Here is a 14,340-nt window from a genome sequence, read left to right as displayed (position 1 = left end):
TTGTTGTCATGCTGTGTGCAATCCCTGCTCTTGATGAAAACGCACATGAAAAACATTACTCAAAACATACCTTGTTTATCTCCATTAATGGTGGGTTTCTCCTACCTTCCCATGCTGTTTGCAACACCAGGTGTGACTTTACTGCAATGCTGCAGGAGAAAGTCTCCCCGAACTGCACCCTCACTGTGCCCTTTTGAGTGAGCTCCCCCCGGGCCCTCCCATGGATGGCAAACCCCCCTGCTCTGCAGAAAGCCAGTGGTATTCTTTATTGCTTGTGGATAAAAACACTTCAGACCATGTCTGGTCTGCAGGTACTGCCCCGTGGGTGAGGAAGCTGAGGGGGATCAAAAGCACGAGATTGTTTGCAAGGGTTTCCAGTTGACTTTAAAAAAAAACAACAAAAAAGGAGTTTTTTATTCAATGTGCCTTCTGGCCTTTGAGAGCCCTCTGTGCTGGAAGGCACTGGTGAGGCTAGGGCTATCGACTCGACCTCCTGCTGTTTCCCAGCCCAACCTGCACACTCAGCCCTGTGTCTCCAGCCCAGCCCCGTGTAGCATCAAACAATTCCTCCTAAATCACTGCTCAAAGCTGAATCTAAGCAAAAAAAGGTCAAGCTATAGCAATTTGTGGTAGCAATAAACAGTGATGCTTGCTGATATCTTGCTCTGGTCTTCAAAGCAGAGCTGGTCCCAGTTGCTGGTGCCTCTCACCTTCAGACCCGTCCCTCCCAGGCCGGGGGGGACACGTCCAGGGCTGCGCTCTCCGCCCCGGGGCCACCCTGCGCCACGCTGCCCGAGGTGAGCAGGAAGGCAGAGTAGGCAAGGTCAGCATCCTCCTTAGAGCTCTGGGGAAGGACAGGAGCACACTGTTAGCTGCTAGGGACAGAGAGCAGCAAGGAGACTGCTGTTGTCAGATCTGCTAAAGCATAGGGTCAGGAAAAGATTAAGGTCTCCCCATGGAGGCTGATCCAGCAGGTGGCTGCATCCAGCTGTGATGGAGAGCACCTGGGTATAAATCATACCCTCGGACTAAAGCAGCTCCTTTGGCAGAAGCTGCAGAGCTGTGCTGGTGCCTCACAGGTCAGTTGGGTTTCCTCCTGTCTTCTCTTACCCTTTTTGCCTTCTTTATCTCAGCAGCACTTTCTGGAGCGGCCACGGTGGTGACAAACTCTGCAGGGAGAGGAAAGGGAGGTGCTAGAGTGTGGGGGCAAGTATTGCTGTGGCTTTTGTAGAGTCTTCCTGAAAATGTCTCCCTGACACCCCTGGCCTGGGGAAGGAGAGGAAGCCCATCAGGCAGCAACCTACCGTCCCCTCCTATCTGTGTCTCCTGGGTCTCCTTCACACAGGCGTTGTTGGTCGCACTGTACTCCTTCACGCTCTCAAAGTCTGACATGCTGATGTTTGTCCTGTAGCTCCCCACTGACACCAGGTCTGTGAAGAGGGAGGAGAGAAATACCCCACACGTTTGCTCAGGGCTGGTGCAAGTGCGTTGGCATCCGAACAGCCTCTGTGAGAGGGGACTCTGTGCAATGCCACGTGCAAAGCCCATGGAAGGTGATCTCTGTCTCAGCCCAGGCACCCTGGGTGCTGCTGCTGGAGCTGTAGGGATGGGGTCAGGGGAAGAAGCAGGGTCTCTGTATGCCCATTATATGGCCAGGGGGACAAGGGAACAGTTCAATCCAACACAGACTGCAGCTCACAAAAGGTATTGCTGTTATCCTGACACTGCTGGCACGGCTTGAGAGGGCAGAAAAGAGACTCACCAGATCTCTTCAGCTGTCTGTACTTAAAAACAGCAAAAGCTGTCACAAGGATGAGGAGCACAGCACCAGCAATGCTTGAGCCTAAAACAAGTGCACTGGGGCCATGGCTTTGGTCAGAGCTGCAATGGAAGGAAAGAGATGTCACTGAGGTGTGAGGGTGTTTTTAATGATTCAAAACTAAGTAAGGTACCTGAATGTCCAGCAACCTAAAATCTGTATGGGATGGTAAATCTGAGTGAGTGTGATGCAATTCAATGAATAAGCTGAGTCCTAGCACATAAAATAACAACGAAGTAGAAATGTAGACCAAAGGTTGTGCCACAACAGTTCCATTGGCTGCTTGGGAAGCCTCTAATCTCAACAGAGGGGTTTTCAGTTACTCTTTCTGTACCTGGAATCTCTAATTGTTCCCCTCTGGGACTGTAATTTATGGAGCTAGAGATTCATTTCTAATCATCTTACCTTTTGCTGTGACTTTTTTCTTCTTTTCCTCTGCTGTTTTGAGCAAAGCTCGTTGGGGACAAGAGTTGTTTGTTGCTAAACCACACATGCAGCATGCAAACACATAAACCTGAGAGACACGAGCTGTGACAGAGGCTCGGAAACCAACCTCTCTGAGGCAGCTGCAGGCTGTGCCCCAGCAACATTGGAAGCTCTTCCTTGGGGAACAAAGCCCTTCTCGGTGGGGCTGGGGGTCTTGGCAGCGCTGGGGGTCTTGGTGAGGTGGGCGGCATCAGCGTCCAGGAGCTCCGGGCTGCGGCCGGCGCTGCCTCCTGCGTGCCCAGGGAGGAAGGGTGGTCAGTTGCATGAGTGACACAAAAATTACTCAGATGTGTTTGCATGTGGAACTACAGCAGGTTTTGGCTGTACATGAGAAGCCCTTTAGAAATGGGGTTTAGAGGTCTGAAAGAATCTCACTGCCAATAACTTGTTGCAAAAATCTCAAGTAGGTGCTCTCTGAGTTTGGAAAATTCTTTCATTTCTAAGTTCTGCCTCTTGCATTTCCAGAGCAAATTTTGAATGCTTGTTTTGTTTTTATTTCCGTCTCCTCACCTACCAAAGGCAATGAAACAAGGCTCTTTGGTTTCGCTTTGACCATCATCCACTTAAGATGGTTGCATATGGAACATCTAGTGCTCCACTCTTCCTCTTCTTCTAACAGTATTAGTCCCTGAGAAAAAGTATCTTGGTTCCAAAACACTGCACCACACTGAGACTAAGCCTCTTGCTGTTGCTGACAGCTCTGCCTTTCCTGCTCCCTCCTGCTTTCCTGTTTATTAAGATAAGCTCCTTGGAGGAAGACGGGTGTCTGAACTACATGCAGTTCTTCACCTAACAAGTGTCAGATGCTGCTTAAACTAAAGGATGCTACAAACTGTAATAGCAATAATTAGCATTAGAGGGCTGTCAGCCCCTGTGCCAGGCTGCCCAGGGAGGTGGGGGAGTCCCCAGCCCTGGAGGGATCCCAAAGCCCTGGAGCTGAGGCGCTGAGGGCTGTGGGTCAGTGCTGGGCTGGGCAGGGTGAGGGGAGCAGCTTCAGGGGCTTTTCCAACCAAAACCATTCTGTGAATCTAAGGGCAAGATTGAAAAGTCAAGATGATGTGGAAGGAAATGATTTTTAGATTGGAGGCGGTTTTTTTATGACTGGGAAGCAAAAACCAATGAGTGGATGAAACCCATCTCTGACAAGTTGTGCAAAACCGGGGTGACCGTGGCAGGAGGTGTGGGAGGCTGCCTGGGTGACAGAGTTCTTTTGAGGTGCTGCAACCTAGTGGCTATGGAAAGGACTTTCCTCTGGGCAGAAAGCAGCATGATTCCCAGCTCTGCCTGCCCTTGCCTTGCGGCTCACCTTCAGTCACCTGCAGGTACACTGCCATGGTTTCCCCGTAGAGGCCGTTGTGCTTCACTCCACACCAGTACCACCCCTCGTCGGACTTTGCCACCGAGGCAAAGCTCAGGATCACTGTCTTGTTGTCAGTGGCACAGGTAACATCTGGCCCTGGCTGGCTTTGGTCAGAACTGGGCTCAAGGCTGCAGCTGATGTCCTTCCACCTGCACCAGTACTTCTGGTAGGAGTAGTACTTGCAGGGATAAGAGCAAGTTAAATCGACCCGTGAACCCACTTGTGCCTCCACTTCCTTCTGTCCCTTCAGTCCAGGTTCTCCTGTGAGGGCAAACAGAACAAGGCTTCAGTGGGGGAAATGGTGGTCAGTAAGCAGTGGTGCTGCTGGAGATGGGGACCCAGAAGATGTACCTTCGAGGGCAAGTACTTCTTACATTGCTAAACTAGTGTTAAGGATGCTGTATATCTATCTCTGGGTGAAAGCTGGTGGAAGGAGTTTGCAGGGCTCGAGAAACACTTGCATGAAAAGACCTCTGTGAATGCTTTCCCATAAAACAGAGTCAGAATCTCAAGGGCTGGAAGCGACCTCAAAAGGTCATCCTGCCCAAGCTACTGGGGTATAGGGGGACTGGCACAATGTTTTGCCTTATTTCAGAGTTAGACCCCAGATCTGCTCCTCTGTGGTGCTCAGGAGGTGGTTTTGTACCTCACTGAGCAGGCAGAGAACTGCCAGCATTAAAGCTCATACCTTCTGCGACCTTCAGTTCCATTGATGACTGCTGCTCATTCACATCCTCTGTCATGCACCAGTAATAACCTTGGTCACTGTCCTTCAGCTGGTTCAGGATGATGGTGATGGTCTGGTTCTCTGGGCTGTTGTACATGGCCACTCTTCCTTCGTACAGGGGAGACAAGTAGCCGGAGGTGTCAATGATCCGAGCACACCCGTTCTTTCTCCACTTGCACCAGTACTTCCTTGAGGACTCTCTTAGACGCTCATAGCGGCACTCAAAAGTTGCTGAACTTCCTTTTACTCCAATTATTGCTGTCTTTTCTTGAGGAACATTTGTCTCTGGAGATAAAGCCAAAACCATCAGTTAAATGTGTCTGACATTTGCCTGTGTCACATTCTCCCAAGGGAATAAATACTGTCAGCTCAAACAAAGCTGTTTTGGATAAAGCAAGCCTAGGGAAAGCTCAGGGTGCAAATGGCAGCAGACTGTCTGGTTACTGCTAGGAATTGACCCTGAAGGCACTATGAGGCCTTTCTTTTCCCCAGATTCACTGCATGGTGGTTGTCTTTGTGTACTGACATCTCAAAGCCTGCTCTCCCTTTGCCAGGGGAAGGGCAGGTTTTCTCCTTCCAGCATCTGTCATTTTGAGATTTCAGAAATTAAGACCTGAAGATACAGTTTGCTTGTCTCACACTGGAAGGCAGAACTTGCCTTCTAGAGTTTTGGGCTAGCCAGACTGGGGAACATCTCGAGTAGCTCACCCTGGTAGATGTGCACATCCAGTTCCTTCGTTTCTCCATCCTCCCCATAGACACCGACCCCGCACAGGTACAAGCCAGAGTCTTCCCAGCTCGTCTGAGTGATCACGATGCTAAATGAGCCTGGAGTCTGCTCACTGGTCAGCAGAACTCGCCCTTTGTAGTGCTCGTTAACATTCCCGTACGTATCAATGACATTATCGCAGCCGCTCTTCTCCATCTTGCACAAGAATTTCCTCTTGCTTGTGGCATCTGCCCCGAAGTCACAGGACATGGTCAAAGTGTCGGAGAGCTTCACATAGAAGAGCTCAGCTCCCTCGGGTACATGTGGACCTGTGCATATAGAAGCGCCATTCAGTGTCTACTGCCTGAGAGCAGCATCCCAGACTGGTGGGGGTTGGAAGGGACCTCCAGAGCTCATCCAGCCCAACCCAGCTGCCCCTGTGGGCTTGTGCACAGGTTTGGCCCAAACAGCCTCAGCTGTGGGTTGGAAGGTACATCTGAGGGAGGGACAGTTCTGTCCTCTGATTGCATCTCACTGAAGTTTAGTCTCTGAGAGAGATCAGCAGTTTCTAAGCAGTGTTTGTGATCACAAGATGGGGTTTGTTTGATCTTTATGCCAGACTTTTGGTCAAAAGAAGTCCTTCTGTAAGAACACAGTGGAGAACAAAAACTGCTGTTTCCTGAAAGCATGGAGCATCTTGAGCTCTTGGACACTGCACAGACTATCTGTGGGGCCTTATTTAAAGGGAGGGGTGTGTGAGGAAGTTAAAGAAAATAATAATTTAAGGAGCCCCAAGACTGTACTTACCTTCAGAAACATCCAGACTGACCCTGTGGGAGAGCCCTCTGCCATTGATACCAACACCACACTGGTAGGTGCCCGTGTCTGCCAGGGCAAGCTCAGAGATGGTGATCTGGAAGTTTCCTTCCTGGGGGTAGTCAATGAGGGAGGCTCTGCCTTGGTATCCTGGAGCAGAGTAGCCACTGCTGGAGACAATGGTCCTGCAGCTCGCGCCTGATTCCCTGCACCAATACTTTCTGTCGTGCCTGTTCACACGGGTGGGAGGGTAGAAGCATTTCACGATGGCTGACCCGTTGAGCAGCCCATATACCTGCCGTGGTCCAAACACAGGGCTGGAGACTGCAAGAGGAAAACATGTTGGCTGTTAAAGTCAGCTGTGCTGCACAACCTAATGGGACTGCACGGCAGGAGTGTGAAATTGAAAATGTGGACACAGGGCTGTGCAGCATCACGTGGTCTGAAAGGTCCCAGGGCAGTGAAGGGCACCGATGAGGTAGAGATGTTCCCTGAACTCTGCTCCCTCCCTTAGAAATGCCACCTCTGGTCCTGGGCCACCCTCAAGACCCGTGCCCCGTGCAGGTGACACTCACTTGCTGCCTTGGGGAGGTGTCTGCTGCTTGCAGATTCAGCTGGGAGGAAGGCAAGCAGGAGGATGAGTGCTGGTAAAGTCATTTTTCTTGCATTCCCTGGAAAAGGCACAGAAGTTGGTGAATAATCACACTTGCAAAATAATGGTTACCTCATCAAGCACATGGAAAAGAGAAAAAGGGTATGATTTTCACCTCTACTTTTTTTTTCCCTTTCCTCAGCTGCTGGTGAAGTCAGTGCAGGGATTTACCCCTTCAAGAACCTGACTTAAACCAGATAAAGCACTGTGTATCCACCCAAACCTACTGCACCACAATCAACCCTTGGCCAGGGCTCCACGATGGCTGTTGGGGAATGCCAAACCAAACTGTGCATCTCTTGTAACGTGCCCAGAGTTTTCAAGGTGAATGTTTCTGACCTTCCCCTTGTTTTGGGCTGAGCAATGGCTCAGAGGAAGCCCAGACTCTTCCTTGACTAAGTAGTTTTCCTTGGCCTGAACCGAGTGTGCTGTTGGACACTGCATGGTGCAGGGTGAGAACGTGCATTGCCTGAGCATGGCTGTTGATCTACCTGCCTATTCCAAGTTCTAGAGAACATGATATGTGCAAAGGGAAGCTTTTCTAGGCATTGGGAGGGATTTGATTTAGGGCATCAAATGGCAGGGTTTTATGAAGGGTAATTCCCGGCAGAAGACGAGGAGGTTTATTTCCGTGTTAAGATGAAAGGTGCTCTGTTGTGCTTTCTTCCTTGTATTGTGATTTCTAATTGCTCAGTGGCCAGTTGTTGAAGGCTAATAATTAACTCATTGAGCATGAAAAATGCTCTTTCATACATATCCCAGAAGAACCCAGCAAGACAAACATAACATTCTGAATAAAGCAAACAATATGGCACAAAAAGGGCCTTGATATTTGCCCCTTGGTAACAACAGTTCCTCTGGTTGATGGTCACCTTGCTGCCCTCCCACCCCTCTCTCTGCAATCCAAGCAGACTTGTGCTCCAGACCCTTCAGCAGCTTTGTTGCCTGTCTCTGAACATGCTCCAGCGACTCTATCAGTGCTGAGGAGCAATACCTTCAGATTTAAAACTATCTGAAAGAGGTCAAGACCTGTCCCTTGAGTTATGCAATCCTGGGCAAGCAGCAGTTCTTACTGGGTATGAAATTCCAGAGTTCAGTCCCCAAATTCTCCTGACTTGGCTGCAAAGTTGATCTGAGAAACCAGTACGCTCCTAATGCAGCTTGCCAGTGATCAGCAGAGTCCAATCCATTAGCTATTAACTATTGCTCTTAATGACCAGTGTCAAGGCTGTGCTAGGGGATCAGTGACGTGAAGATTTAGCTGTCACGTTTGTTGTTCGAGCCTTGGAGCCCTCCTGTTCTGTGGGATGTTGACTCTTGTTCAAATATTTGAGAACTAATAAGATATAGAATGGGGTGGGAACTTTTTCCCCCTCAAACCCCTCCAAAGCAAAGCCCCCAACACCATGAGGAAGCTGCACAGATGCAAACGGTTGTAGAGACAGGCAGAGCTGAGCAGCACCGTGGGGTTAGACTGTGAGGAGAACCACTGGCACTTGTGCTTGGGTGATTTATGGAGGTGCTGAAGATCTCTATTCCTAGAAGAAGGGCACACCCACAAGCTTTGCTGTGCAGGAGTGTGGTTACCTAAATCTTTATGCTGCCCATCATGTTCCCCATGTAGATAGCCCTACTGGGACTTTTATTTGCTGTAGCGGGATGGGGAAAAGCCACCAATCCACTCCATTTTCATGGAGCTGTGAAGGAGCAATCAGCTTTAAAACAGATCAAGCTGACCTAAACACAAACAGAAATGTCATGCTCCAAACCCATTGCCTCCTTTGCAATATGGGAAGAATAAACAGGAGGTGCTAATTTTGTGATCCAGTGAGCAGAAACAGCCAGGCAGATCTTACTGAAGATTATCAGGATTTACTAAGAAATCAGCAGTTTTTAGGAACTTCTGCAGTAGCTGTGACCCTCTTACCTAAGATTGTTTGTAAGTGCCAGTTAAACACTCCTGTAGGAGCGATATATTCTGAAAACAAATGAAAAGAGTTAACCAGACAGCCCTCACGACAGTGACTGCAATTCCTGCTGAGATTGTCCTACTGGCCCAATTCTACATTCCTTTAAAGTGTTATATAAACCATACACTTGTGACCTAAATTCATGTTCCTTTGTTAGATACACTCTACGTGACCTTGGGACCTAATTTCATGTTCCTTTAAGGTGTTGGATATCCCTGTGCAGCACCTTGTTGCTTTTCAGATAAGAGTGTCATGGTTCATTCATTCCTTGTCTCTTAGGCTGGAAGGTGAAAGCAACCTCAGCATTATTAAACTAATCTTGTAGCTTAATACTATCTACATAGCAAAGAACAGGAACTTATTATCATCCAGCAGCACTTGCTGTACAGCCACAGTCTGTGCAGTGGCAGCTGCTGGATGGTGCCAGCACGTGTATTGTCAGCAGCAGCACAGCTGCTGTTAGGAGGTGGTATTGCTCTCTACTTCAGATGAAATGTATTAAAAGTCCCATATATGAATGGTTGCTTTGTAGGGTCAGAATTGAGATGTGCAGAAACCCACCCCTTGGCTCTTGGTGTAAAGCTGAGAGAAGTCTCAGTTTCGGGACACCATGTGCATCCCATTCCCTCATGCTTTAGTGTCTGTTAACTGTATGAACTCAGTAGCTGTTCAGAGCTTGTTTAACTGCTCCAGTGCTACTCTTAAATTCCAAAATCTGTATCCCAATGATTATCTCTGTGTGATTCAAAGGCTGTAGTGACCACAGACTGAGTTGCAACAGTTTGTATTACTACAGCAGCATTTACTGGCATTTGTTATTTTCTATGTTAGAACTTCACGCAAACACTGCAATGTTTCCAGAAAGGTTAAAAACAAACTGCAGAGAATAAACCACAGCTATTATAAACCTGATCCTATGCTTCTGACCTTGTTTCAAAAAAAATTAGCCTCCCCACCAGCAAGACTTGTGCTGCTGTTTCAGAGCTGCTGCTTCACTTCATACATGTGTGAGGAAGAGTCCTTCACAGTGCCTTGAGCCCTGTGTTCTTCTTCCTCATCTCAAAGCAGCTGTACCAAAGCATTTCAGAAAGACAAGGAAGAGCATTACTTACACTCCAAGTTACTTCTGCAAAATATTGTGTACTTTTTTTTTTCAGCCTGGACTGCTCCTGGTTGTGCTGGTGTCTTGGTGGCTGACCCCAGGACCTCCTGCTGCTGTCCTGCCCCTCTGCTGCAGCCGGACAGGAGCTCTGGCAGTGCCAGGCTGGTTTAAATACTTCTTGTACCTCCAGCCTTGCATTTCCACCTGTTGTGCCTTAAAGGAATAGCATCCAAAACCAGGTGAGCACCACCCCTTGTGAGGGCAGGGAGGCCAATGCCCGTCCCAGCGCTGTTGTCACTTAGAGGGTGCACTCTGTTACATACCTCCCGATTACACATTGCCATTGCACAACAGCCACCCCAAGGGTGGGCTCCCAGACACAGAACCATGGAATTGTTTTGGTAGGAAAGGACCTTTAAGAACGTCAAGTCCATATTGCCAAGCCCACCACTAACACATTGCCCTCAGAGCCTCAGCTCCATGGCTGTGCAATATCTCCTGGGATGGGGAGCCCCTTGCCTGGAACATTGCAAGCTCTTTGCAATGAAAAATAATAAACAAAAGCTTTGCTGCCATCCTCAAGCTTATTTCTTTGCTCCCCTGCTGTGGGCAGGAGAGGCCCAAATACAAATTCCCTGCAAAGTGTGGGGCTGTCAGAAATGGAAGTACAGTTAACGAAGATGAAAGTATTTGTATTATGTGGAATGAATCATTAACTTGCTTTACCTTGTACTAATGGTACAAAAGCAGCAATTTCTTCTAACTGGAGGGTCTCAGGAAGCTTTTCTTGTATGCTCTCAGTGAAAGCTGATGAGCCCAAACAGGATGGCAGCTCCAGGCACTGCTGCTGTGCCTGGGGGCCATGTGAGATCCTGGAGTTGGGACCTTTGGCAAATCTGTCAGATCTTAAAGCCAGCTTGGAAGTACCTTTCTTCTAGCTGAGGGCACTGAGCTCCTTTTTTTCTGTGAATGTGCAGCTTTTGTGATGAGGAAGGAGCTTTTGAGGTGAGGAAGGCTGTTGCTGTGCTTCCCCAGGGTGATCTGGTGGGGACCTTGAACTAAGAGCCACAGCCTTTTCTAGATGGGAGCACACATTGCTCCCCTTGCCAGCCGTGTCCTTCCCACCAGCCCTGCTTCTCTGCCCACTGTTGGCTTTACTTTTTATCCTTGGGCACAGAGTTGTGCTTGCCTGGCCACAATAGGCAGAGCTGTGTTTGCTTTCCCACACCTCCCGCTCTGCCAGGCAGCTCTCCTTTGGGTGCCAGCATGTTGCCTCCCCCTCGCCTTGTCTCCATCCTGCAGTCTGCGTGGTGATGCGCTCGGAAGCTCCTGGGCTGGGGGAGGGTGTGCAGGATGAAGGCAGCAGGGCTGTGGGTGGAGGAAGTCCTGGCAGAAACCATCCATGGACACCTACAACTGCTTCAACATCTTGGGGAACAAAAGTTAGTCCAAGGCAGGTGAGCAGTTTCTTTAACCAATCCCTTAAGGTTTCTGGTAAAACCGATCTGTTGTCTCATGCGATTCTATTTACTTGCCTTAACAGAGGAGGAAGCGACCTCCTGCCAAGTCACAGGTTCCAAAGCACTTTGGCATCTCCAGAAAACAAACAGCCCTGAGCTTGCCTCTGTTTCAGGCCAAAACAGAGTTTGCAGCATGGCATACAATCAGAGGGTACAAACCAAAGGTACTGTTTGGGTCTGGGCTGTGTTTGGGCTGAAATGATTTGATTTTGAAGCTGTGGATAGTTCTGCAGAAGAGGTGGAGGAAAAATAGCACTTGAGAATTCGGATGCCTTTGATAGACAGAAGTCAGATACAATTTATGTGTTGAAAAGTGAGAAAACAGATAAGTATTTAAAAACAAAAATCAGAAAACCCTCATTTTTTTGCCTATCGCTGAGCAAACCTGAAGCCACAAAGGTCCTTCCATCCCACACCCTCTCCGTGGCTTTGCCTTTCCCTCAGGGTGCTCTGCCTCTGCAAGAGGCAGTCAGGGTTGCACACAAACAGCTTGGCTACAGGTGCATTATTTTATTCTCTCTTCCACAAGCCACGTAGCAAATGACATTTGGGCAGCCCGCGGGGGTTTGGCTCTTGGCTCGGGACATGCGGCTTCCGAGCAGGGCAGAAAGCAGCAAGTGGTGCCGGGTGCTTTGCAGTCTATAGCTGTGCCTCAGCTTTCCAGAGGGAGCTCGGGGACACGGGGCTTTGGCAGAAGGGAGTTCTGCTTCAGGTCTTTGTCAGTCACCTTGAAGAGTGGTTTTTTCCCCTATAATGTTGCTGTAAAAAGAACAAACACAACAAAGCCCAAGATGTGATCAGGGATTGACAGTGATTTTGTGGGTTTCTCTGATTTTATGCCAAACTTGATATATTAAATGAATCTGATATTTCAAGGAGTCTTGGGAACAGAAAGCTAGAAAAGCCTGGGTCAGAGGGGATTTCTGGAGTCCAGCTGCTACTCAGCCTAAGAGGAGCGTTAACCTGGGCTGTCCAGACATCTAGAAACAAAAGGCACAATTCAAACCTTCTGCTTTACGTTCTCCTTGTACAGGCTTTTTCATGGGATGTTTAATATTCATTTTCAAGGTTTTAGGAGGTGTACTGTTTTCTTTCCATTCTTTATATTTTACACTCCAGAGACCTTCACACAGCTGCCTTTTTTTTTTGTAGGGTAAAAAAAAATCAAACAGCAATGGAGCTGGTAGAATCTTATCAAGTTGTGTCACTGTCCACAAAATGTTCTGTGTCTGAACAGCTAAGAAATGCCATCACCACATTTCCCAAACCACTGTTCTGCTAAAATGGATTGGTTTTGGGTTTTTTTTGGAGGGAGAAGAATACATTTCACTGATGGCAATTTCCACAGATTTTATATACTACAAAATACTTGCTCAGATGTTTTCTACAAGAGCTTCTCTCTACAGAGTGTTGGTGCTCTGAGACAGACCCACTGTTGTGTTTGACCAGAAGATATAGACTCTTACGCATAAGTTGGTCATCCTGAGTCTTCCAAGGAAAGCGTAGATTATCCTGCACAAATAGGGCAAAAAAAGAGAGAATCATATGACATTGCAACACAGTGACCAGGAATTGCTTCTGTGCAGTGCTGCAGGAGGCCGTGAGCAATCAGAGTTTATTGGGACGCGAGCGGGAAGCGCGATAAGGCGTTCACTGTGCGGAAGCAAGAATTGTAATCAACCCCACAATACATTTATGAACCTCATTTATAGGATTTAATCCAAGGCTTTGGAAACCTGTGGCTCAGCATCTCTTGGTAAGGATTAAAGCCAGTAGTTTGGCATGAGGATATAAATCCTGGGCTGTGGGATGGTAATTCCTGGGCTGCCAACCAATGTCCGTCCTGTGGGAGTATTTTACGTGCTAAGCCACAAACCCTTTGGTTAAGATTAAGTTCTATTCTCTTTGACCAACACTTGCAGCACCACTTCCAGAAAACACCCACCTACATTTGCCAGTGTCTGTCCTGCCTTCAGGTGCTTTTTCTGGACTCGGGGTTTCCTCCATCATTTGTTCTTTGCCAGGGTTCAGACCAGCCCCGACTGCTGCTGCTTCCAAGTTTCCTGTGGTGCTTCCTCCTCCTTAAAAACAAAACCATACACCTGCAATGGAGGGAATACCACTGCCTGTCTAAATGTACCGCCATGCCACAACAGACACCAGGTCAGACCCTTTGTTTCCCAGTTTTGTGCTTTTGAATAGTGTCTTTCCACTCACTGCTGTCATGGCTGAAGGGTTTTGTCACTAAATTTATCTCTAGGGACACAACATGTTATAGCACAAGAGATAGGCGTCTATTTTTGAAAATCAGTCATTAGCAAGGATTTGGGGGGCAAGTGTTTGTCAGCTTTGCCCTGGGCAGGCTGGCGGTGGCCCTGGGAAGCTGCCCAGCACGTAGCCACTTGCACTGCGCAGGTCTCTTCCCTTTATGCTTCAGGATTTCCCAGCACTCATGGAGCTGTAAATCTTCTGTACACAAAAACTCAACCTTGCTTTCAGTAGGGCTTCAGAATTTCCATTTCCTTCACTTGCTTTTTGTTTAAGCATACTAAAAACAAGAACAGCTCCTCTAGGACACTGCCTGTGAGTGCAGTTGCACTTTCAGGCTGTGCTGGCTGAAGAAAGAACACGTGTCCCCGGAGATGGAAATCTTCAGTGGGTCAGGTCAGACTCTCCAGCTCTTGAAAATCCCAAGCAAAGCCATTGCAAAACAACCACCACAACCCCGAAAGATGTTGCCTGGCCAACTTACCTGTCTGCTTTTGAAGCTTGATTTTGGTCAGGGTGAGAAGAGTGGCAGTGATGAAAATCAGTAAGGTGAGAGCTGTCAGTACAGCTGGGAGCAGATGTGAGCCACCTGATGAGCTGCGAAGATGGACCACCAGAATTAAATTGGGTTTGATTCAGCTATGGGGTGGCTGAAGTACCTTAACCTAGGCTGTTGGTTTTACACCAAAGAGTATAAAGGAGTTATAAACTCTGACTAAATCAAAGGAGAACAGTCAACAAAGTCAAGTATACATGCAATCATTTGATCTGGAGCTTGGCTTATGAGGAAGTAATTTCTACAGCCACCTCTGCTCTACAGTGTGAGGTTTATGCTCTCAGCTGAAGCAGCCCCTCCAAAAGGAAAATGAGCTGTTTTTATCATACAAGCTCACAAGCAGTATTCATACTCC

General features: G+C 48.2%; 1 protein-coding gene and 1 long non-coding RNA gene across 2 annotated transcripts; both read right to left on the bottom strand.

The window, feature by feature from the left end:
- Window positions 1-378: 378 nt before the first annotated feature.
- On the bottom strand, window positions 379-9,793 carry PIGR (polymeric immunoglobulin receptor). Its single transcript, XM_062013534.1, has 11 exons — window positions 9,652-9,793; window positions 6,493-6,588; window positions 5,909-6,241; window positions 5,101-5,430; window positions 4,354-4,677; window positions 3,612-3,926; window positions 2,373-2,535; window positions 1,763-1,881; window positions 1,305-1,430; window positions 1,111-1,169; window positions 379-844 (listed from the first exon to the last, which is right to left on the bottom strand). The coding sequence occupies exons 2-11, from the start codon at window positions 6,572-6,574 to the stop codon at window positions 713-715; spliced, it is 1,983 nt and encodes a 660-aa protein (XP_061869518.1). The 5' UTR covers window positions 6,575-6,588; window positions 9,652-9,793; the 3' UTR covers window positions 379-712.
- Window positions 9,794-11,715: 1,922 nt separating this feature from the next.
- LOC133627570 (uncharacterized) lies at window positions 11,716-14,103 on the bottom strand. Its single transcript, XR_009820305.1, has 4 exons — window positions 13,914-14,103; window positions 13,107-13,242; window positions 12,628-12,673; window positions 11,716-11,920 (listed from the first exon to the last, which is right to left on the bottom strand). It is a non-coding gene; the product is annotated as an uncharacterized LOC133627570 (long non-coding RNA).
- Between the last annotated feature and the right edge of the window lie 237 nt (window positions 14,104-14,340).

Source organism: Colius striatus, chromosome 22 (genome assembly GCF_028858725.1).
Source record: "Colius striatus isolate bColStr4 chromosome 22, bColStr4.1.hap1, whole genome shotgun sequence".
NCBI lineage: Eukaryota > Metazoa > Chordata > Aves > Coliiformes > Coliidae > Colius > Colius striatus.
Note: the sequence above shows the minus strand (reverse complement) of the source record. Positions and strands in the feature narration are given on the sequence as shown.